At 41.3% G+C, this 26568-nt stretch overlaps 1 protein-coding gene across 1 annotated transcript; it reads left to right on the top strand.

Annotated features, from left to right (window-relative positions):
- The first annotated feature begins 12707 nt into the window (after positions 1-12707).
- On the top strand, positions 12708-22528 carry LOC147448981 (uncharacterized). Its single transcript, XM_086521490.1, has 3 exons — positions 12708-12972; positions 13827-16978; positions 22463-22528. Exons 2-3 carry the CDS (start codon positions 14768-14770, stop codon positions 22526-22528), a joined length of 2277 nt encoding a protein of 758 aa, XP_086377616.1. The 5' UTR covers positions 12708-12972; positions 13827-14767.
- Positions 22529-26568: the final 4040 nt, after the last annotated feature.

Below are 26568 nucleotides of genomic sequence, written 5' to 3'. Positions count from 1 at the left end.
TTTGATTTCCCTGTTCCTGAGCTAGGTGGAACAAATCGTTCTTTCTTTGGTAACCAAACTAGCTCTAGAGCGGGTGTGTAACATTCCATGATTTTTTCCTTTCCGCGATTTTCAATTTGTTTTGGAGCCACAGGATTGGGTTTACATGGGCCAGGTGACAGGTAAGAGTACACTTTACGTTTGGGCACCCAGATTTGATCATTTCCTTCATAGTATCCTTGGGCTTCCAATAGTCGTTTAGGAATCCAACGCAACGTTTCTTTACATTTCTTGGAGTGAGTGGGACGGTTCTTACGAGGTTTCCGTTTTTTTGCATCAACCATGCTCACTACAGAAGCTTTAGGGACCCACTTGTATGTTTTCTCTGTTATATTAGGATGGTTCTTGTGTGTCTCAAGCTTTCTTTCAACTACATTAGTTGAAGCTCTAGAGAGTTGGGCTATGGGGACGTATGGTTCAACCTCCTGGACATGCAATGTCTTGGGTTTTATTTCCTTAGGCAATATCTCAAGGACTATGGCTTGAGTGGTAGGGCTAAGAGTTGGTTTTTGCGTTGTAACACCCCCAGTCCCCCAATCAATAGTGCATTTGGTGGCTATCATCCACGTGCGGCCTAGGTTTATATTACCCTCCATAGTTCCAGTAGGCATGACCAAAAAGTCTTGAGCTACAATTCCATTGTCATAACTGACAGAAGTGTGTCAGATTCCAAAAACCGTAGTTTTTTTCTTGTTGACACCCTTGACTTGGATAATACTCTCAGATAGAGGTGCCTTCCCTAACTGACACCACACCCCATAGGATAGCAGATTATATTTAGCACCCGTGTCCAATAAGGCGTTATATAGCACTTTTCCATAGGCACTATTTAACTCAATAGGGTATCGTAGAGGTGTGTCAGAGTCCAACCCATCCTCTTCGATTTCCACGTGGAATGCATTTGTGACTCCAAGGTTAGCCTCTCGTTTTTGTCTTATACGTTGTTGTCGCTCCTTAGCCTCAGCTTGAGCTTGTATCTTGTTTAACTCGGTTTGTGATTTGGCGGCCTTCTTTTGATGAATGGCCGTAGTTCTTCTTGGCTTAAAGGATCATAATATCTTTTGAATTTACTCCCATTGAGGAATCCAATGGTTTCAACTCCATCAAGAGTTTCCACACGAAGGGTACCTTGTGGGGTAATTTCACATACTCTATATGGTCCTTTACCAGCATATTTCAACTTTTTCTTCTCTTTACGTACTCCATACATAAGGACTTTATCACCAACTTTGATGTCCTTATCCTTCACATGGCGATCAAACCACTTCTTTCTCCTATCCTTTTCCACAAGAGCATTTTGCACAGCCAACTGTCTCTCTTCGTCTAGTTTTTCTAAGATATACAAACACTCGGTTAAGGGGTTACCATTCCATCCTTCCTGTGAAGCTACCCTAAGACTAGGAATGACAAACTCCCAAGGCATAACCGCTTCTTGGCCGTATACCATTTTGAATGGCGTACAATTAATAGCCACTTTATAAGCAGTACGATAAGCCCATAGAGCAGATGTCAACTTCAAATCCCAATCAGTGCGATGAGCTTCTACCGTCTTGGTTAAAATAGAGATTAGAGTCTTGTTGGTGCTCTTGGCTTGTCCATTAGCTTGCGGGTAATAAGGTGTAGACTTATGGTGGGATATCATAAAGGTCGTGGTAAGCTCTCTTATTACCTCATTTATAAAATGGGTACCATTATCACTAACAATTTCAAAAGGGCAACCAAATCTTATGATAATGTTCTCAAAAAGAAACTTAGTTGTTGTCCTCGCGTCAGCTTTTTGTGAAGCCTTAGCTTCAGCCCACTTTGTTACATAGTCCGTAGCAACTAGAATATATCAAGATTGAGTGTTGCGAGCTGCGGGACTAATTGGACCTACAAAGTCTAAGCCCCATTTTTCAAATGGTTGGGTTACTTTAATAGGATGTAAGGGCATTCTGTCTTTGCGCTGTGTGGTCTTGTAACGTTGGCACTCATCACACCCTTTTGTAAAAAGTGATGCATCCTTAAATAAAGTTGGCCACCAATAGCCTGATTGCAACACCTTTCTAGCAGTCAGGTCTCCTGAAAAATGTCCCCCTGCTACGTCCATATGTGCTTTTTGCAAGATATACAAATATTCATCCTCGCGGGCACAACGCCTAAGAATATCGTCCTTGCCTAGTCTATACAGAGTTCCGGCAATCAAACAATAGGGTTCACATTCTTTTACTAGCCTTCGAGCGATATCCTTACGAAGTTCCTTGGGTGGAAAACCATTAACTAAAAAGTTAACAATGTTCTCACTCCATTCAGGCATAGTCTCAACTATGAATAGGGAAGTATCGGGTAATTCATCATCAACTCCTGTAGGGGCTTCACCATTGGGTATGCGAGACAAATGATCAGCCATGACGTGCCTTTTTCCGGGTCTCAATACAATCGTGAAATCAAACTCCAGAAGAATTAACAACCATCGTGTGATTCTTCTTGTGGAGCATGGCTTGTTTACCAGATACAGCAAGGCTTGATGATCCACATAAAATACAAACTTGTTTGCCAGAAGGTAGTAGCGAAATTTCTTTACTGCATAAACCATTGCTAAACCTTCTCGCTCTGTAGTGGTGTAGTTCCTTTCAGCATCGTTCAATTGACGGCTTGCAAAGCTAATGGGATAGTCCAATTTATGTTCTCCTGGTTGAGTGAGAACACACCCAATAGCAAAGTTTGATGCATCAATATGCACATGGAAAATGACATCCCAGTTAGGTGTCCTTAAAATCGGAGCACTTGCTAGTGTTTTCTTCAATTGTTCATAGGCCTGGTCACACTCTTCAGTCCATTTAAATTCAATGAGAAGCTTGTACAAAGGACGTGCTGTCTCAGAGAAAAATAAAATAAACCGTCGATAATAACCCACATGTCCCATGAACCTTTGAACTCCCTTGTAATTGGTTGGTGGTGGTAACTCTATAATCACTTTAATTTTTCTCTCATCGGTTGAGATACCATCCTTAGATACTATATGCTCTAAAATAACTCCATGCTTGACCCAAAATTGGCATTTGAACGGGTTCAATGAGATACGATATAACCTACACTTTTCAAACACCTTCCGCAAACATGATAGATGTTCTTTCCAAGAAGAGTAAACACAAAGGTCGTCTAAGAAAGCTTCACAAAACTCTCTCAAATATTCTTTAAAAGCAATGTTTATTAATCGTTGGAATGTAGCAGGGACATTTGTTAAGCCAAAAGCCATCACACGAAATGCAAACACGCCAAATTCCGTGATGAAGGCAGTTTTAGCTTGGTCCTCTAGCGCTATCGTGATTTGGTTGTAGCCTGAGTATCCATCTAGAAAGCTATAAGTTTCCTTGCCTGCAACTCTTTCGAGTACATGTTCGGAATATGGTAGGGGGTAATGGTCTCTTCTAGTAGCTGCATTAACTTTTTTGAGGTCCACGCACACCCTGCGTTTCCCATTCTTTTTTGGCACGATAACTATTGGAGACACCCATTCAGAGTGTTCAATAGGATATATGAACCCACATTTGATAAGTGTTCTTCTTGAATGATCTTTGCGTACTTAGGATTCATCGGGTAGGGTCTTTGTTGTACGGGCTTCGCAGTGCTAATCATAGGGATTGTATGTTGGACCACAGAAGGTGGAACACCTTTCATATCATGGTATGTCCAAGCGAATATGTCCTTGAATTCCTTGAGAAGCTCTTTGAGGACCGCCTCTTCAACTTCTGTGAGGTCTTGGGCAATAAAAACACGTTTTGATTCTTCATCGGGGTCGGCTAATTCTATTTCTTTAACTATTGCTGGACCATCATAGATTCCATTATTCCCATCGATAGGTATTCTTTGGGCTTTTGTGTACACAACCTTTGCTTCCCCTGTGGTGTAAGATTTCAAATGTTCTGGTGCAGGATGCAACTCTGTGGATTCTGGTTGTGCTTTGGTCTGTTCTTCCATTTCTGCTTTCTTGTGTTGTCGAGCTAACTCTTGGTTTTGACGCCTCCTTGCAGTGCGGCTCAACTTTGGCTTGTCTATTATCTCTAATTGGGCTATGCCATGGGGTCGTGGTCTACACCACATAACATTTTGGAGATATTCACCCCAATCGTCTACCAATTTTCGATGAGCATCACATGCTCCTATATAACTGAGCCATTCTGCTGAGGATCTCTTCTTTTTTATCCTAGCACGTACATTGGCTCGATATCGACGCCTCTTAAAGTTTTTCTTTTTCTTATTTGAGACCTGATTTTGATTTGCATTTAGATCTGGCTCACTAAAGGAGTCCTCGTTGGTGTCCTCTTCATTCTCGGAGGAGCTATCATCGGTTGATGTGCTCGGTCCTTCCGAATGTTTTGACTCTGAACTTGCTCCACTCTCTAATTCATGAGATTCAGAATCCGTTTCACTCTGGAAGTCAGTGTCTGAGTCGTGTTGGTTAAAGTCTTCTATTGAGCTATCGGTGTCACTGTCAGATTGGTCCACAATTGCCTTGCCCTTAGAAGATGCATGTATGGCACTTATCATGTTCAGAGGTGCAATTTGTGGTACCTCTTCCCCCTCTGGTGTGAACCAAGTGGTTCCTCTATTTCCCCAGGTATCTATGGTTGCAACTAGGTGTACCCAGTCTACGTTGTCTGATTCCGTCATACCCGGTAACACATCCATGTAAGGAGAATCTTGGCCAATGTCTGTATCCTTCTTACAAGTGTAACAATATTGTAGTGGGGCCGAGTGAACTGTGGTGTCAGAGCGATGATCAATAATGGTTTTACTCCCTAAGGGGTGTACCTTACTAGTCACCAAATCCACTCTAAGGACAGAGTCTTGGAATTGCAAATAGACATGATTTTTAGACCAATCATGAACCATTTGTGCTTCCCTCATGAATGGTCGTCCTAAAATAATTTCATATGACATAAGGTGTTTAGAGAAATCCATTACAATGAACGTATGTCGTACCTTGTGTCCTAGAACTTTGATCTTAAGATCCTTGAGCATCCCCATAGGTTTGGCTATGGTACCATTTGCCATCTTTACCACAATGTTAGTAACACTGAGGCGGGGTTTTCCCATGGATTCCCAAAAATATTTTGTAACGATGCTAACTCCCGCACCACCATCAAAAATTCCCTTTATAGTTAATCCCTTGGTAGTGATGGGTAGGGTTGCATTAGACTCGTCGCCTTCAAAATACTGCCCTAATTCGTTAATGGCTACCTCGATCACGGACTCGTGTCCATCTAAGTCAAGTGATTGAACATGATTTTCCTCATCAATCATAATCGAGTCAGGCCTATTTGGTTGCGCAAACTGCGGTAATCCCGTTCGTAGCTCTCCGTTAAGGAATGCTCGAAGTGCAAGGAATAACTCAGGATCTCCATACAGCTTTGCTATGATCATGGTTCGGACCTCAGAAGACATGAAGTCCACTAGTTTGGCAACATTCATTGGCATTTTGCAGGGTGTAGGTCCTTGACTAGGAACTGGTGAGGATGGAATCTCATATTCCTCAATGGGATCAGGTATTCCTTCGTTAAACATCCTTTCCAACAAGAAGGGTGTATGCTCACTTTCTGATGTCCCGTCCTCACTCCCTTCTTGGATGATACTAGATATGGCTAACGGTCTATGGTTCATGTGGGGTGGATGAACTTGCGTGGGAAACATTGTGTCATGAATTTTGACATGCATGGGTTCTGGTTCTAGTTTCCCTTGAGTCTCCTCCACTAAACCTCTTAGATGTTTTACCTGCTCAATTTCGTCTACTGAGTTTGGGTACGTCCCAATCTTGTTTTTATGATTCTTCCCTTTTTGCCCCTGCGGTTTATCTTGGGGGTCTTGGATTGGATTTGGAAACACTTGTGGTGTTTTCAGAGGCTCTTTATGGTTTTCTCTTATTCGGTTTTCATTTGGTTCCATGTTACGGTTTTCTTTGTCGGTCTTTCCCTTTGTGGTATTGGTTCTAGTCTCCATTGTCTCGATTGAATCTGAATCATCCTCGAGGTCATTCATATACACGGGGTCATCTCCTGTTCCTATGTTTGTTTTGGAACTTGGCTTTGAATTTCCCGTATTTTGCGACCTCTTCCTTCGTGTCTTCTTTTTCTTTGCTTGGATAACTGACGCGGTATCTCTCTCTTCGAGGATATGGCCTGGCCCTTGAAGCATGGACCGTGTAATCGCATAAGCGGGTGCGACGGGTGGTATTGGCGATGTCACACTAGCAATTTTGACCAAATTTAGGGGTGTGATTTTAGGCGCATTTGGGTTATAGGGGCATTGGGCAATCAAGTGATCTATGCCACAACGATTACATGTGAGTATTGGCATTGCAGACGTGCTCCCTTGATTCATTTGCATCTGTGTAGCATTCTTTTGTAGCCTAATAGGGCACTCCGCTGCTCGATGTGGTCCACCACACTCGTAGCATTGAAGAGGTGGCCTCCTAGCCTGGGTGTTGATATTTTGACCTCTGGATGCGAGAGCAGCAGCTTGATAAACCGGCTTGACTTGCCCCCAACAATCTTCCATGTAGTCTATAGGACACTCTTCCAATGTATCAAGTCCGTAGGCAATACTAGTGTCTATTTCCTCCTCACAGCCATCTGCATAAGCATTTGATGGCTCGCAACCCACTTGGTTCATAGGGGCGACTCTTGGATGCGGGGGTTGTGGTCCTAGCACAGGAGGTGGTAGTGGTGTAGCTTGTACAACATTTTGAGATCTAGGGACCATGTGTTGCGGTAGTTGCTCAACAGGTGGAGCAGGCATCAATACAGGAGCTCGAGGTGCATCCGTACAGGCTACAGGTGGTCTATTTGCCATCATACGTTTGATCATTAAACAATCCTTAGCTTGGTGACCATACCTACCACATGCATTGCAAGTTCCATTAAATTTTACTCTAAACGTAGGGCACTCACTAGTGCTATGTGGACCTAAGCGAATGGAACACCATTGTTGCTCCCTTCTTGGATACATGTGACTATTTTGAGGGGGTCGATTATCCTTAAGAGACTCTTGGATTGCCTTGGTGAGGTCTGTCAAGAATGTCTCAAATACCTTTGGCTCATTGGCAATGGGCTTTGCAGTCATGGGTTCATACTCAATGGCTTGTGAGCTAGTGGATCTCGTGTCAGTAGACACCCTCATGCCTGCTATCATCAAGTTGTCCTCTAATTGGATTGCATTGGCAGTGACATCTTCCCAGGTTGTGATACGTCTAATCACTAGTCCATTATAGATTCCTTCATTCCTCAACCCTCAAATGAATCGATCAAGCAGTTGGTTATTGTTGAAGCGCTCATTTACAGGGCAGCGAGAGTTTAAGTGCTTTAGACGACTAATGAAGTCCCTTACTGACTCTCCTTCCTTACGTTCGGCCTTGTGTAGTTGAGATGCTACACCCCAAAGCACACCTTCTCATATGTACTCCTTTAGAAACAACCTTCGAAGGGTAGGGTAGATTGTTTTCTCGTCCACCCTTAGGGTTCTATACCAATCTCCAGCCTTCCCACTTAATGTCAAGCTTAAGGCATTGCACTTATGTAGTTCGTTGCGTTCCCCTAAGGAATCACATACTTGTTCAAACACTTCAATGTGTTTTCTAGCATCTTCGTCCCCATTGAATTTTTGCGTGAGTTTGGCAATTTGTACTGCCTTACTTCTAGGATCTCTATCAGATGCATGACGCATATTTTCCGCGATAGATCGACCTATGGTTTGAGCAAACGCTGCCAAGTCACCTATATGAGGAGGCAGGGCCGGTGGAGGTACTCTTGGAATCATATGTGGGAGAGGGACGGGTACCGGTCTTGGCATATGTGTGGATGATACAGGATATGGAACATAACCGGGCATAGGTCCACTCAGATAAGGGCTAGGGAGCGGCACTCGAGGAGCATAAACAAGTGGTACAATTGGAGGTGTGGGGGCCATGTGTGCATAAGGGGCTAGAGGCACATACGGTCGAGGCCCCATATTAGGTACTACGACACTAGGTAGTGGCACTGCGCTAACCGTAAATGTCATCGGTACATTCTCTGTCAGACTTATCCCTGGAGTGAGCACTGTGTTTTCCTTAATAGAGGGTTGAGCCAAGTTAGGGAAGCTAAAGTTGTCGCTCGGAGGCTCAGATTGCATAGAGACCCCAGGTGAAATGACGTAAGATGGGTCCATGGGGCTCATTAGAGGAGTCTCCATTTGTGATAGAGTAGGCTGTTGAGCCTTGCTCGTATCCAGATATCTCATGGGGCCAATTGAGAGTATATTTACCCCTCGGTTTTGCCTTTCTGATTGAATAATGCCATGGATAACATTACAAATCATTTTCTGTTGATCTTCGAGGCTCGTGGCACTAGAGGTGGATCGTACAATCTCTATCCGTCCTACATGGTAGGCGTGGCCAGAGTGTAGATCCATCAACACCTCAGTGTGGAGGTCGTATGTCCAATGATCATTAATGAACAATCCTTCTAGAGTCGACGTGTTAACGGTTTCTTGTGAGGTAGAAGCAATGTTGCTCCCCGTGGTTTTACTTGTCAATAACGGTACTCTAGAGGGAACTTCTGAAGGAGGTAGCTCAACAGGGCCTTCTTGGTAAGAAGTTGGCAGGATATCCACATGGACACTCTTTGGGGGTGTGGGGTCCATGTGCGATGTGAAAGAAGAGTCCACTTCCCCACCCCCTTCGTGTGCTTCATTTGCATCAGGTTCCGAGCGAGTAGCTCTACCTAATGTTTCCATGAAACGGCTAAACATACTAGTACTAGGCTGTGGAGCTTCGGGAGGTGCATGGCCTTCTCTCTCAGTGTTTTGGGAAGGGTATGCTTCCATGATTTCTGAGTCGGAGGAGGAATCACTAGCGGCTATTTTAGGGTCTTGGGTGGTGCTACCTTGTGTCCCCGCTGAGGGTCTAGAGCCTATCGTGGATGGGTAATGGGTGTCCGTATGAACAGAGGCATCCTCAATATGCTCGTGTTCTAGCACCCGCCCAGAGCATAAGTGCATGTGATTTTGATACCCTAAGGTGTCAAAAAACTGCTCTAGGAGGCCTTGTGACTAGTTTTTTGCATGTTTTTTGTTTGTTTTTTTGCTAGATTTTTTAGAGCGTGTCATGGAATGGGCCGTGTGATAGCTCGAAACGAGCGTATTGCTAGGAGGGATGCGCTGTGCTTTACAGCCCACCGTTTGGTTCTATTTTGCTCCAGAAAAGCCCGAAACAGTCTTTTAGCTGGGGAACTAGGCTCCAAATAGCAAGTCTAAGGGTGCAAGTGGGAAGAGAAGGGAGGAGAGTGGAGGACTTGTCCCACATGCTCTCATTCCCTCTTGAGGGGGTAGAGTATATATATAAGAGTGAGTCTAGTATATATCATAGGACTAAGGCTTGGGGCCTGGGCCTGGGCTTGGGCTTGGGCTTGGGCTTGGGCTTGGGCTTGGGGAAATGATCCCGATCCTGATCTAACTTTAACCCGTCCATTTTTATTTTTCGAAAATTTAACCTCCCCCTCACTCGCGTTTTTATTTTTTGACTTTTTTTTTTCGAAAAAGAAATTCTTTTTTTTTTTTAAAGGTTTTTTTTGGGATATTATTTGGTACACGTTTTGGTGCGCGTTGGCCTCACCTAACTATTTACTGTCCCGCCTACCTACTGACCTGCTAATCAGTGGTTCACCTAATTACTAACCTGCTTAATTAACTAACTGTGCACAAACCAGAAAACACAGAAAATGCAGAAATTGAAACTTGATAGAACTGTGCAGTGCAAACCAGAAAATGCAAAAAACGCAGAAACGCAAGAAATGCTAACTGTGTAGGCTGAAATCTGAGCTTAATAGAACTAGCAAAACAGAGCTTAACAGAACACAGAAAACTTGAATGAAGTCAACAACATTCTGTCTTTCTCTACTGTTTTTGCATAACAACAATAATCAAACTTAAGCCGCACCTTTCCTACATAAAAAATAGCTTCAATACAATTTACAGGTCGCCATTGGAGCTTCACGCGCAGCAGCTCCCCGGCAGCGGCGCCAAAAATGTCAAGACTAGGGACTTGCTACGCGCCGTGTGCGAGCCACAAAAGCTCCTAGCACACAGTCATACAACAGACAAGCTCACAAGGAAGAACGGTGTGTCACTCACCTTCCTGCGTAGTTGCGAATGAACGATTCCCGTGCCGCGAAGAAGAGGGAGACGCCGCTACGCCGCGCTCAACCGCCTCGCCGCCGTCGTGCCGCCGCAATGCTCGATCGCACACACACTCTCACTCTCTCTCTCTCTCTCTCTCTCTCTCTCTCTCTCTCTCTCTCTCTCTCTCTCTCACACACACACACACACACACACACACACACACACACACACACACACACACACGCACACACACATAAGGAGATGGTGAAGGAGAAGGTGGAGATGGAGCAAGAGCAGCTTCTATTGCACAATGAGAGAATGACTCAATTTTAGGTTTAATTGGCTTTTATGTGAGCTCACCCCATTCACACTTGGGCGCCCATGCTTAGCCAACTAACCATAGCATGTTCGTGTTAGAGTACGTGCGCCTCTCATCGGCGATCACTCTACCTTTCCCTATTGGACCGACAAGCCCGGTGCCTGACTCTACTTAAATAAATAATACGGTTACGGTGTCCGTCGTAGGCGATAGGGTTTCCGTGAGCCACGAGGGTTAACAGTTATCAGTTTGGTACTCTATGTACCGAACTTTGGTACTCCACAGTACCAAAGTTGGTACTCTACAACACTAAACTTTGGTTCTATGCTTTATAGATTTTAGCTGACTATTATGTTCCTATAGTACAAATTTTGGTACTGTGCTTTTTTTTTCTAACTAATTGTTTCGTACCAAATTTGATACTCTATATTACCAAACTTATCTCCTACTAAATTTTATACTCTATAATATAGTAGTATCAAATTTGATACTTTATACTACCCACCTTTGGTACTATCTGCTACATGTACAATCCTTTTTTACTAATGTGCTAATTTGATACTTTATACTACCCACCTTTGATACTTTATACTACCCACCTTTGGTACTATCTGCTACATGTACAATCATTTTTTACTAATGTGCTATAGAATAGAAATTTTTGGTGGTAATATGCCACCAAATTTGATACTATAGTACAAAATTTTGTTCCTGTGCTAAATGGTTTTATCTGATTTCTATGTAAAGTTCTTTTGCAACCACAATTATAAAGCCCAACAATATGGTGGTAATAAGTACTAGCCTTTATGGTACTTTTCATTAACTATTTACTTTCTCTCACTCATCCTCCCCTCCCTTGCTCTCATCATCTCTCTCCCCTTGTTTCTTGTCATCCTCTTCCTTCCTCTCATCATCTCTCTCCCCTTGTTTCTTGTCATCCTCTTCCTTCCTCTCATTTGGCCTTGAAGAGGATCTACTAACCTTGCAACTCCAACTTGTCACTGAGTGGCATAAAATGGTAACCATCTTTTTGCAACATGTTTCAACCTACTCAACGTCCTCTTCCTCATATGTGTATATATTTTTCTACACTATTAAGTTATCTAGAGTAAATTCCCCCTCTTCGTTTAACCTTTGTGGCAACACATACATTGTACTCTTCCCAAAAATGTCACCTTAGTCATATATTTATATTACCACCCTTTTCTTCTTTGCTTTGTAAATAAAAGTAAGCATACAATAACCAACTATCTACCCCCAAACTTTCTTACCTCTTGTGAATTAGTAGTAGAAAAATAATATATCCATCTTCCATCCCATATAGATAAATTACCATGGAAATCAACTCTCCACTTGTCTTTACCAAAGATTATGGTCCATCTCTACAAGTCTTCTATGCCCCCTACATAGGTGGCCCAATATCTATTAAGAATATACATATAGTTTTTCTCTTTTCAAAACGACTCCAATTGTATATACTTTTCACAAGAAAATAATATTGGTCCCTCCTCTATTTGTTTAATCATCATAGCCTTTTGAAAAAGCATGATTCCCCTTGGATGCATACAAGCAAAGGGCCCATACAAGAAGACTTGGAAGCAAAAGGTTCCCTAGCCTAGTGTAGACTTTCCAAAATGAATTCCTTGGTGCATGGGCGTGAAGAATAGTCCAAATTCATATCAAACATGTTGAGAAGGTCAAATTTGCCTTTTGAAGCATGTCATTCCGAGCTACAAGTAAAAAGTTATGGTCAAAATAGTGTAAATCTATCATATTCGCAGCAAAAGGGAACTATAAATCAAGAGAGTGAGATCTTATTCTTCCCGTACTCATCTTCTAGAAGAGCAATGAGTGTTCAAGGTCACTTGCATGTGATGGGACCAACCTAAAGATGCTTTCTAAATGCCAAGAGAGACAAGTTGAGATACCCCGCAGGAGCCACCCAAAGGGCCTCATGGTGGGGCCCACCTACATTATGCACCCCTATGGAGCCTTCACGGTCTAAAATGATATTTTTGGTGAAAAAATAGTCCCTTTTATGTCCAATATTCAATGAGTGGTCAAACGACACTTAATTAGGGCTAATCACTCACCCTAATTAAGTGTAGCATAATCCCACTTTTACACAACTATAAATAGCCCCCCTTGGAGAGACTCAAGGACACACATCTATATTTTCAACTTCATGTTGTTTCTTGATCAATAGTAGAGAAAACCCAACTCTCCCTCTTTCACATCCTCCCTCCTAACCCTCCTCTTTGGAGGCAGTGCAACTCTATCCTCCACTCTTTCTATTCTACAATCTCTTACTCCATCAACCCAAATAAATCATTGTAGCACCTCAATAACTTGTACATACATCATGATCTCTCTCATGGTTATGTTAATGATCATTAAATCATCTCCAAACAATCAAGTGTCGCAATTCGTGATGATTAGCCAGCATCTGTCTACCCCTTAAAAGGTGTGTGAGAAATCAAGTAAGTGTTCTACGCTCAATTTACCATTGGTTTGTTTCTCCACACTTATTCAATTAGTCTAAAGGAAATTCTCACTCCAACTCTCTTTTGCTTCATTACATATGCATGTGGCTACCTCTCATGGTGATTTTATTTGTCACGGCATTGCATAGATGGAGATGAGCTCTCTATGCAAAGTGTGTTAGTTCGATGTAGGTGATTCTTTTGTGTGTTTGAGAGGCAGGTCTTGTGCGCATGATGTTTTTTGATGAGTGCTTGAGAGAGGAGGAGTTTGGATGTATCATGGGTATTCTTATGGGGAGAAGGTGAATGCTATTCCACAAATTGCATATTTACATTTGATGCACGGCATTGGGTTGCATAATCGTTGATGGTGTCAAGTGTCCAAAGTGTACATAGAGTAAGGGTTCTCAAAGTGTGTTGCTTGAGTGGGTGAGTGCAAATGTTATTTTGATTGGTTTCCTTCTCCACTCCCAAAAGAAGGTGGTGCCCCAAGTAGTGTGCGTACCTCTTTACGAACATTTTGTGAGGATAGGCCCATTGGTTTGGGTTTAGAGGCCCCATTTCAAAAAGCTCGCCCTCATAAAGTGGTGCCCCCACTGAGGAACATATTTCCAAGTTACCTTCAAATTTTTAGTGATGAACAATGGAGTTCCCATCTATCCATTTCATTTTGCACAACACATTAGAGTAAATGTTCACTTAGATAGAAAAGTTTTTTTCCAGCAATGCATTGTTTTTATGTTTGGTGCAGAAAGACTTAGAGAAATACTGGCATCACTCAATCCAATTATACTTCCAATCATCAATTATGAAACTTCTTTTGATGTTCACATTTTCATTTTGTTTTAAAGGCAGGAACAAGGAGTGGTGAAGGGGTGCTCAAGGGCCATATGAAGGAACAAGGTCTTCAAACCAACAACGAGGAGTAGCACATGAATCACGATCAAAACAATGAACCTTTTAGGTCTATTGCTCTGCAATCCATTCATATAATCATTGCAACTAAGTTTAGGTTTCAATCTATCATAAGGAGGATATTTGGATCCACTCGCCTCAATGAGATCAATGCTTCAATTAATCCATTTATTCTACCTATGATAAAGTACAAATTAACAATGGATGTGTACATCTTCATTTTAATGTAATCAGATTTATAGTGTCAACAATCTTGTGCGGCCCTTAAGAGAAAAGTTTCTTTTTTTAAAAAAAATCAAAAAGTCTAAACAAAATGTCAAGTTCTTTCCCCACGTTCTATGCAAGAAGTGGGGAAGATGCGCAAGAGTTTCTTGACAACTTAGAGATGGCACATCTCATATCCGGGAGAGATGAAGAGGAAGTAAAGCTACGAGCCTTCCCGTTGGTTCTAAAAGCAGAAGCTAAAGCATGGTATGAGACATTGCAACCCCAAATCAAGTCCAATTGGGAGAGACTGCGAGCAAGATTCCTCTCCAAGTTCGGGCAAGGTGATACTTTTGAAGGACTATGGAAATGTCTTATTGGACATAAGCAGGTATCACTTGAAGACTATCTCTCTTATGAAGCAACCTTTGTCAATCTATGGGGTAGGTGGGAGGCTACATTAGAAAATCATGGTGGTGCACCTAACTTTCTAAAAAAAGAGAGATTCATGGTTGGCTTGTATCCACTTTTAAAGGCTAAAGTATAGCTAAAATTCCCATCCACCTTCGAAGAAGCACGTGAGGTATCCAGCATCAAGTTTAGAAAACTACACTTCGAAGCACATAGAGCAAGGGATTTGAATGAAGTGAGTGAGAGGGAGTTTTCACAAACCATGGAAGAACCAATTAGGGCCCCTCTTGCACAATCTTCACAAATAGGAGATAACTCTCAACAAGAGGTTTTACAAAGGCTAACTCAACAGCTTGAGAACCTCACTCTGAATCTAGTACAGGGCCTACCTCAACAACGACAACCAAGAGAAGGGAATCGCAATCAACGAAGACAAGGTCAAGAGTTGAGATGTTGGAATTGCAATGAAATGGGCCATGGAATGTACAATTGTCCACATCCAAGGCGACTTCTAGGAGACATATACCCCCCTAGACTTCCTCCTCTCACTGTGCAGCAAGAACTAGCTCAAGGCCCACAAATCCTTCGTCGACCACCACCACCAGCAAATATACCTCCCGTCCCACATGAGGAGGAAGAAAGAGGAGTCAACATCATCAAGCTAGAAGAGGTAATAGATGAGCATACTCTAAACTTTGATGTTATGCCGGCAGAAAAACGCACAAGAGCACATGATAAGGATGAAGACATGAGAAGTGAAGGAACAAATTTAGCCAGAAGGGAAAAGAAGAAGACGTCAAAGATGGAAGAAGCTGAAAGTAGCAGGAAGAAAAGATCAAGGCAAAGGGAAATTGGTATCAATGACTTCCCATTGGGAAAGGAGCTAGAGCCCTACAACATCCTGGAGGATTTACAAACCCAAAAGCCAAACATTTCATGGCCTCAACTTCTACACCTATCAGCCAAAGTAAGAAGGCAATGGCCAAAGTTGGTAAGTACAAGAATTCCAAAAAAGAAAGCAAATCTCTCCATTAAGGTTGTGGCCTCAAAGCTACAAAAAGATGTGGAACCCATTGTGGATGCTTACATAAGGGGTAAAAAGGTGTCTAATGTATATGTTGATGGTGGAGCTCAAATGTGTGTGATTACGGAAAAATCAATGAACAAGTTAGGGCTTGAAATTACAAAGTCCTCTAATTGTCAAGCTAAGCTAGCCAACAACTCAAGTGTGAAGTGTTTGGGGATCATTGAAAATGTAAAAGTCTATGTATATAACATAGATTCACGAGTGGATATGTATGTCATGCCAACTAAGGGGGAGGGCTATCCCATCATCCTAGGGAGGCCTTGGCTCATTGATGTGAATGCAGATCAAAAATGGGGAAGTGGTCGTTTGATTCTTAAGAAGGGTCAACCGGTGGTGTATGATTGGCGAGAAGGAAAGCAACTAGATATCAACTATGAAACCACGGCAGATGAAGAGAGTGAGGAGGAGATTCTTTACTCAAGTGATGAGGAAGCATCAACCAGTGCATCAACCAGTGAAGAGGAGTCTTCTTTGGAGGTAATGGGAATTGTATTCAACGCCAACACCCAAGATGTTTCTGTAGAAGAAAAGCCAACAGACAATCACACACGAGGGGATGAAAGATGCCACCACCTTGAAGAAGGATTTGAGAAGATGCTTGCAAAAGATCTTACTTGTGAGGATAAGAGGTCCTACATCAATATATTAAGGAGGTATCCCAATTTTTTCATCACTGACTACTCACAAATAAGAGGTGTAGATGTAATAGAGCATCGAATTGAATTGAAACCAGGGACCAAACCCGTGGCTCAAAAGTTAAGGCGACTAGGATCTGTGCAACAAAAGGCTCTCCTACAAGAAGTGAATCGACTCTTGAAGGCTAGCTTCATCTATCCAGTATCCAACTCCGAATGGGTATCACCTATTGTAGTCACTCCCAAGAAGAATGGTAAGTGGAGGGTCTGCGTGGATTACAAACCCCTCAACGCTGCGACAAAGAGGGACCACTTCCCTCTCCCTTTCCAAGATGAAATTTTGAATGAAGTAGCAGGTCACGAATGCTACACTATGTGTGATGGGTATTCAGGATATTTTCAAATTAGAATAGCAGAAGAGGACCAACCAAAAACCACCTTCATCACACCTTGGGGATGTTTTGTATTCAAAGTAATGCCTTTTGGGCTCACCAATGCTCCTAGCACCTTCATGAGATTCACAATATTTGTATTTCAGCCATTCTTTGGAAAATCTATAAGAGTCTTTATGGATGATTTCTGTATTTATAGTTGTAGATCACTTCACTGCCAAAAGGTTAAAGAGGGGCTTAAGAGGCTCCATCAATTTGGGGGACAACTCAACCCAGAGAAGTGTCATATCGGTGAATCTCAGGTGGTTTTGCTAGGCCATGTGGTTTCTTCACAAGGAATTCAAGTGGATCCCTCTAAAGTAGAGGCCCTTTTTCATTATCTCCACCAACAACAACTAAGGAGCTAATGACCTTCAACCACAAAGTGAGGTACATGTCTTGCTTCATCCATCTCCTAGCAGAAGCCATCGCCCCTTTGCATAGGTTGGCAAGCCAATCTACATTTGAATGGGGGAGGGAACATGCAAAATGTTTTGAGGAAGTGAAGGGCATTCTTAGCTCTCTCCCAATCTTAATGCCACCAGATCCAAAGGAGACCTACTATGTCACTCCAAGTGTAGGTTTCGAAGCAATTGGTGTTGTTTTGATGCAAAAAGATCCTAAAACATCATACATGAGGCCGATCTATTTTGCAAGCAAGGTGATGACTCCGGCCGAGAAGGGATACACTGAAATGGAGAAAGTGGTCTTTGCAATCTTGTTTCCGGTAAGGAAGTTTCGATCGTATCTTCTCCCTGTACCATATGTAGTACAACACATGAGCCTCTCATCTAGAATAGCAAAGTGGGTGCTTGAACTCCAAGAATTTGAATACACTTTCCTTGTAGAAGATAGCACAAGAGTAGGACTTGCAGACATTCTCACCTACAAAGTGAGAGAAAGGGAAGGATCACGACTACAAAGAGAGGAAGGCTCAAAACAGTTCAAAGTGAAGTAGATTGATAATGCCCATACTTTATGCTTTGACGGAGCTTATCAATGCCAACAAGACAAAGCAGCAGGGGGGATCATCATTTTGAACCCACAAAAGGAGTTAATGGTTAGAAAAGGTATCACTCTACCCAATATTCACTCTAACAATGAGGCTGAGTATGTTGCTCTAACCCTTGGGTTAGAAGAATGCAAAGAATTAGGCATACAAAGACTTATTATAAAAGGTGATTCTTTGCTAGTGGTGAGGCAAATCCAAGGGACTTGGAAGTGCAAGAATCGTACATTGTTTGAGTGGCTTAGTAGTGTAAGAGCTTTGATGAAAGGTTTTAAAGCAACACAGGTACAACACATTGTGAGAACTCATAACAAGGAAGCAGACTTACTCGCAAATGAAAAGCTTCAAATGGCGGTAGGAGGTGTGAAACTACATGAACCCAAATATCAAGGTCAAGAGGAGCTAAAAGAGATTATCTTCTTTTTACAAGAAGGTGAGTGTCCCAAACACTTAGACAAGGTGCAAAGACATAGACTAGTGAAGAAAGCCACACCTTACCAGTTGATCGGGGATGATTTATATCACAAAGGGAAAGATTTGGTCTTGAGGAGAGTACCAGGTGTGCAAGAGATAGAGAAAATTCTTCTTTCATGTCATGATGATGTCTGTGGTGGTCACTTTTCTCAAGATATTACAAGTAGGAAGATTTTACAAGTAGGGTTTATTTGGCCGAGCTTACATCGTGATGTCCAAAATTTGTGTAAGGCATGTAAGCCATGCCAAATTGCTGGGGATAGACGACTAACATATGAGCCTCGAGTCCCAATAATATCTTATGGCCCTTTTGAAAAGTGGGGTGTGGATGCAATAGGTCCCCTACCTCGTACTTCTACAGGGAAGGTTTTCATCATCATGGGTGTGGACTACATGACACGATGGGCGGAAGCAACAAGCACAACCCGAATCACAGCTGAAGAGGTATCAAGGTTTATTTTTTATCATATTTGTAGTAGGTTTGGAACACCCCTAGAAATCCTATCAGATCGAGGCCTGGGTTTTAGGGCTGACCTTCTGAATGATCTCTTGAGGAAGTTAAAAGTGAAACACCTGCATTCCACACCCTACTATCCTCAATGCAATGGATTGGTGGAAAAAGTGAATGAAATGATATGTAAGATCATTTCTAAGCAGGTTGTGGACCGGCCTAATGATTGGGATCGCCATTTGACGGCTGCTCTTTGGGCGTATAGGACATCTTTCAAGGTATCTACCCAATTCACCCCTTTTCATCTAGTTTATGGACAGGAGGCACTTCTCCCCATTGAGGTAGAGCTCTCAAGCTTGCGCGTTCTTGCAAGAGTGGCAAAAAACCAAAAGAGGTTCTACATGAAAGAATCTTAGATCTCCAACGACTTGAGCTAGATAGAGAAGAGTCCATTGATCACTACATCACCAAAGCGACAAGCCAAAGGGACAAAATCAACAAGAAGCTCAAGGGGAAAGGATTGAAGGAAGTTATGTTGGTTCTTCGCTATGATGACCGACTTGATACTCGACTTGACAAAATGTTTTTGCAAAGATGGGAGGGACCTTTCATGATAAAAACAAAGTTTGGGAATGGTAGTTACAGATTACTAGATTTATCAGGAAAACTCCACAAGACCAGAGTCAATGGATGGAGATTAAAGCCCTACTTTCGAAGTATCAATCCGTTGATAGGAAGTCATCTGCCTACATCATCTAAGCTCCAAATTGGCATGGCTCCCTTCGGCTTGGTAAATGCTCCACCTATTTTTAAAGCTTTGATGTGCAAAGAAGAACCATCCTTGGAATCTGAACATACCCAAGGCAACCCTCCCATCTCCAATTTATGGGATTGAGGTAATGAAAAGCAGGTCTAATGGAGTAAAAGAGTGCATGACACTCCTCCTATTGAAAAAAAAAAGTGTAAAAGGAAAAATGACAAAAAAAAGAAAAAAAAGAAAGAAAAAGAAGCAACACCGTCCTCTTAAAGATATGAATATCTCTAGGCTTGGGGGAGGGCTAATATGAGTGGCATAAAATGGTAACCATCTTTTTGCAACATTTTTCAGCCTACTCAACGTCCTCTTCCTCATATGTGTATATATTTTTCTACGCTATTAAGTTATCTAGAGTAAATTCCCCCTCTTCGTTTAACCTTTATGGCAACACATACATTGTACTCTTCCCAAAAATGTCACCTTAGTCATATATTTATATTACCACCCTTTTCTTTTTTGCTTTGTAAATAAAAGTAAGCATACAATAACCAACTATCTACCCCCAAACTTTCTTACCTCTTGTGAATTAGTAGTAGAAAAATAATATATCCATCTTCCATCCCATATAGATAAATTACCATGGAAATCAACTCTCCACTTGTCTTTACCAAAGATTATGGTCCATCTCTACAAGTCTTCTATACCCCCTACATAGGTGGCCCAATATCTCTTAAGAATATACATATAGTTTTTCTCTTTTCAAAAAGACTCCAATTGTATATTCTTTTCACAAGCAAATAATATTGGGCCCTCCTCTATTTGTTTAAGCATCATAGCCTTTTGAAAAAGCATGATTCCCCTTGGATGCATACAAGCAAAGGGCCCATACAAGAAGACTTGGAAGCAAAAGGTTCCCTAGCCTAGTGTGGACTTCCCAAACCGAATTCCTTGGTGCATGGGCATGAAGAATAGTCCAAATTCATATCAAACATGTTGAGAAGGTCAAATTTGCCTTTTGAAGCATGTCATTCCGAGCTACAAGTAAAAAGTTATGGTCAAAATAGTGTAAAATCTATCAGATTCGCAGCAAAAGGGAACTGTAAATCAAGAGAGTGAGATCTTATTCTTCCCGTACTCATCTTCTAGAATAGCAATGAGTGTTCAAGGTCACTTGCATGTGATGGGATCAACCTAAAGATACTTTCTAAATGCCAAGAGAGACAAGTTGAGATACCTCGCAGGAGCCACCCAAAGGGCCTCATGGTGGGGCCCACCTACATTATGCACCCCTATGGAGCCTTCACGGTCTAAAATGATATTTTTGGTGAAAAAATAGTCCCTTTTATGTCCAATATTCAATGAGTGGTCAAAGGAAACTTAATTAGGGCTAATCACTCACCCTAATTAAGTGTAGCATAATCCCACTCCTACACAACTATAAATAGCCCCCCTTGGAGAGACTCAAGGACACACATCTATATTTTCAACTTCATGTTGTTTCTTGATCAATAGTAGAGAAAACCCCAACTCTCCCTCTTTCACATCCTCCCTCCTAACCCTCCTCTTTGGAGGAAGTGCAACTCTATCCTCCACTCTTTCTATTCTACAATCTCTTACTCCATCAACCCAAATAAATCATTGTAGCACCTCAATAACTTGTACATACACCATGATCTCTCTCATGGTTATGTTAATGATCATTAAATCATCTCCAAACAATCAAGTGTCGCAATTCGTGATGGTTAGCCAGCGTCTGTCTACCCCTTAAAAGATGTGTGAGAAATCAAGTAAGTGTTCTACGCTCAATTTACCATTGATTTGTTTCTCCACACTTATTCAATTAGTCTAAAGGAAATTCTCACTCCAACTCTCTTTTGCTTCATTACATATGCATGTGGCTACCTCTCATGGTGATTTTATTTGTCACGGCATTGCATAGATGGAGATGAGCTCTCTATGCAAAGTGTGTTAGTTCGATGTAGGTGATTCTTTTGTGTGTTTGAGAGGCAGGTCTTGTGCGCATGATGTTTTTTGATGAGTGCTTGAGAGAGGAGGAGTTTGGATGTATCATGGGTATTCTTATGGGGAGAAGGTGAATGCTATTCCACAAATTGCATATTTACATTTGATGCACGGCATTAGGTTGCATAATCGTTGATGGTGTCAAGTGTCCAAAGTGTACATAGAGTAAGGGTTCTCAAAGTGTGTTGCTTGAGTGGGTGAGTGCAAGTGTTATTTTGATTGGTTTCCTTCTCCACTCCCAAAAGAAGGTGGTGCCCCAAGTAGTGTGCGTACCTCTTTACGAACATTTTGTGATGATAGGCCCATTGGTTTGGGTTTAGAGGCCCCATTTCAAAAAGCTCACCCTCATCACCAAGTAGTAACAGAAAAGTACCAAAGCAACAGCAAGAAAAAGTACGTTTACAAAAAGATAAAGTATACTAGTAAGAATTTTCCAAGGACCAAGGTACATGCACAATCATAATTTTCAAGGAAATTCCAGAGGCAACGTACAAGCTTACAAAATATTTTACACATCAAAGGGGCCAAAGTGGTATGAAGACCCCTCCAAGGATACAAAGTAGTCTGGAAAAAACAAGGAAATTTCATCCTCGACATCAAACAAGGGTGTGCAGACAATATTATAAAGCCAAACGTATGTTTTATGTCGATATCTGAATCCATGGAGTTTGGTGTTGTGTTAGCAAGAGAAAAGATGTACCTTAGAGAAAATTACCTGCCAAGAACATTAAAACCGGCTATGAAGTTAATTGGACTTCCTAATTCAATACCTTCAAGTCATATACAATCATTGAAGTTGACTGCAAATCTTTGTAAATCACCATCCAAGTACAATCTTTGCTTATATTTGAAAGCTCGTAAAAAATGAACGTGTCTATTTTGACTTCAACAAACTATCAACTTGAAGGTTTCAAACAGGATTTGCAAGATATGACCGCCTTGTTGTGACTCAACCCGTGGTTGATATTAATTTGCGAGTCGAAAACTTTGCCGACAAAGAAGGTAAAAATATGCTTACTTGTATGAAGCTCAAAAATTTCTATATGTTTCTGAAATTATGAAAACTTCCTGAATTTTTTTTGGATTTGCAGCAATTATACAACTACCCTTTGTCGTCATGCCTCAAATACCTTTACTTGGAGGCCAAAAGAGTTTAAAGCCAAAGAGAGCAAGTGGGGGTATGGATGCCGATCACTATGGGCACCTTCCCTTACTGTTTCTTTTTTCAAATTTTATCTTAAAGGCTAAGCTTATGTGCCCCAGGTGGAAAAACATCAAGCTCTGCAAAGCAATGGTGAAGATAGTCTACATAGGAGAAACAAAGTCGAGGGTAGTGCACTCTGTGATGGATGAGAGGGGCCGTCAAAGAGACAAAAATTTCTCCCCACCCCAATGCAAGCCTACCAAGATCCTCTACTTGCAACAGGTGTTGGTCTATTTGTTGCTTCCCCTTTCTAAGCAATGCTACACATGGTATCTTCTTCCTTGTTGAGAGTCCAAAATAGATAACCTTCATACAAATCTCTTCTAAAATAAGCTGCACGATCAATTTAAGCTCCCATAACCCTCTAAAACCAAAGGGACCTTGGACCCTAAGTCTCTGCTCAATCACTACCCTTTATCCCAGGGGGTTCACTCTATATACAAAACGGGACGCCACTCGCGAGCGGACAACTTTGATAAAACCCCTATATATGACTCATATTAGGGAATGTGACCCTCCTTTCTACGTTTATATGACAATCAATGAAGAAAAATATCCTACCCCTATCTTACTTATAGAATTTAGGTCTCATGTGATCTAAGTAAATAAAACTAGTTAAAGAGTGTGTAGCATAGTGAATGTCATTGTACTAAGGAATCACTTCTATTGATAATTAGATGTATCCTCAATGTGTCTTAGTTTGAATTTCAAACCATGTGCCTGATTAGCCTACACTCTAACTACTCGTTGTCGAGAAGTTTGCGGTCTTGCCAGGAAAGCATCAGGCTTTTGGCTATGAGAGTTTGTGAGAGAACTCCAAAAACTTTATGAAGGAGTTATACCATAGATGCCATGAAGTCTAAGGTTTAGAAGGAAATGCAATCAAACAATCCCCACTCTTTGTCTCTTGCACTCACATACACAATGAAAGAACACAAAGAGAATATCAAAACAACACAAAGATGAAAACATCAAAGGCTATGGTCGTATCGTATCATGGGTAATATGAAAGGGTTAATAAATGAGTTAATGGCATTCAATCTTTGTCAACCAAACATGCTACAAATTGTTCTTTGGAATTGTAATTTTGTGCTTACCATAACATATATGTTTTGTCTAGTGATTGGGATTAATTGTGTGTACAAATTCTCTTGGCTCATAACAAGATAACTACACTTACGTAAAAAGAAAAGTTATAGTCTATAAGGGGTAGTATGATGGGATCCGGTAAAAGAAGTATTTCATTGAGCCTTTTTGGGCCAAAGAGAAACATTATACATTGTTGAAAGTGTATTTTATGGCTAATCCATACGTTAATTATAATAGATCGCACAGAGTGGAAGTGATAGAAATTCACATCATGTGGTTAATCATCTAAGATAACTTTAGCATGTGAAAAATATAGATATGAGACAAGTGAAGGAGAGAGTTTCCCTCCCAAGCCCTATTGTTGAAAGTGTATTTTATGGCTAATCCATACGTTAATTGTAATAGATCGCACAGAGTGAAAGCGATAAAAATTCACATCATGTGGATTAATCATCTAAGATAACTTTAGTATGTGAAAAATATAGACATGAGATAAATGAAGGAAAGAGAATTTCCCTCCCAAGCCCTATTCTTCCCGTAAGCAATAAGGATACTGTAGGGAGAGATGTACTTGTAGCAAAGGAGAACCTAGAATTTGTAGGGAGAATGACTTTAGAAGAGTGTGTGAGGTCCCCACCCCACCCTCTCAAACGACGGATCTGATGATGAACCTGGTGGCCACTAGATCTATAGAAGAAGCAAACAAAGTGGTTCAAGGTTCAGTTAAGCGGACGATCTCTCATCACAAAGTGAGTCGAGTTCGAGCCTACTAGCAATGAGATCTAGCTCCACCTCACAGGGAACGCGTACTTAAACTATCTAGCGATCCTAAGACCCACCTTCCAAGAGGAGAGAAACCCTAAGTGCCTTTTTCCCCATGTTGCAGAGGCACGTACACTTGAGACTTCGCCGCTCTAGGGGCAATGAGTATTACTAGTATCGATTTAAACACTATCGGGACAGAGAGTTCCAGACTAATCGGGACCACCCTTCTCATAGGCATTGGCAACATGAGCCAAGCCCCCACTTTCCACCCCCACACTCACACTTCCTTGTGTGTCCTAATTACTACCACAATGATTGTTCAACAAATACATTTCTTGATTAGATTCCGAATCACAATGTTCGTTAAGACAACCCTTCAATCAGTATTGCAAAGCGGCACCAAGACAGTACTCTAGTAAAACTTCTACTAAAACTTATTCATTAAAATTCCAATGTTTTGGAGGTACAACATCCCCCTCCAGCGAGATTTTACTCCTCCGGTTGTCGCCTAGCTGCCCATACAACTAGGTATGTCCACCACATAGAAAGCACGACATGGACATTCCCACCTCATAGAAAGCAAGACGTAGGTTCCCACCACATAGAAAGCAAGTCATGGGTATCCACCGCTTAACCAGCAGTAGTGGATTCAAGAGCCCTTAACCACGAACTCTACCCCCTATGATCAGGAGGGGGTTCGGACAAGTATCAACATTGAAAATAGAATGAACATGCCGAGCTAAATTTTTTCCTAGCAGACATTCTTTCCTATTTCAAACAGTATATCCATCAATCACCTACTTAGAATTTAATATACAATTGAATTCAAATGCCGAGGTTTCCGTTGGATTTCTCCAACATGTTTAGGGATATGTTCTTTCCTAGCTAAACGTGTGCAATGTTAAAGTAAACAACTTGAATGAGATTGTGACCTACCTCTTCCATTTCTTAGTCAATGTCTCGTGAGATGGCCGGTGCTTGTGCGTCCATGGGAGCTTTTCCTTTTCCATTCACATTGCTCGTTCCCGCCTCGCGGTCGTGGGCACCACCGAAGCGAGTTCTCTTAACCAGGGCCATTTTATACTCACTACTTTAAATGATAAACTTGAAAAAAAGAGCTAAGGTCTGATAGCATCATAACAATCCAAATGATAGATTAGAATCATTGAACAATCCCCCTTATACTAGAGGGTTAGATTTGTCCTTCGAGACATACTAATTTTATGGATAATACTTTACTTGTCCTATGGGAACCGGCTCTAAAGTTAATCACTTGGCTTAGATGATTAAGAATTTCAGAATTTTACTAATCAAGTTACAAGAGAGATGAATTAAGAAAACTCGATCACTTTCCTAGTGCAATTAGAAAGATGCAGAATTACCGCATGTATAGGTGAGAGACAATTCTCTTCTTAGTGGCTTAATGATGGATTAATTTTTGCCTTAATCACATCTTAACCCTAGGTTGGTAATGGGACACTTTTATGTCCTGTGAAGTGACCATTTTCCTTGAATTATGTCAAGAGTTTCAAAATGGATTTGGAGGTGCTATCTGTCTAGAAAGTTATCTCATGAGCTGAAAACCACTTGACATTTTTTTGGAATATCAATTCCATCTTTAACCTTGTCCTTGCACAACATTTCACAACCTAAACTGTGTGAAAAAACGGGTCCTGTTTTGACTTTTTTCAACTTTTTGCGACTATACCACTCTAGAATTCATGTTTGTGAGGTCTATAATGCTAGAGAACTATCTTTAGTAGTCCTCAACATGTCCTGATGCTTCTAGGGAGAAATAAATGTTAAAGTTGTAAGTTATGACCAAATTACAAAAATTGTCAAATCCTGTTTTTTAGCCAATTTTAGCTCTTCTGTGATTTTTTTGGTGGCTTTCATGATATCCAAATGCAGTTTTGATTCTCTATGTCGCATATTGTAACATAAATCTAATATTCCTTGAGTTTTGGGACACCTAATACCCTATTTTTCATAGTAGACAACGATGGTTGATTTTTTCAATTATAGAAGAAAACGAAACATTCTAGTATATCAAGTATAGCTTTTTCAATATTGTTACTTTCTTGTGAAAACTACATGCATTTTGTAGGTAGTAACCATATCTAGTCATAAGGATCAAAT

The sequence above is a fragment of the Adiantum capillus-veneris genome, chromosome 10, assembly GCF_014529385.1.
Source record: "Adiantum capillus-veneris isolate H3 chromosome 10, ASM1452938v2, whole genome shotgun sequence".
NCBI lineage: Eukaryota > Viridiplantae > Streptophyta > Polypodiopsida > Polypodiales > Pteridaceae > Adiantum > Adiantum capillus-veneris.
The sequence above is the reverse complement of the archived record's forward strand: the minus strand, read 5'-3'. Positions and strand labels throughout refer to the sequence as shown.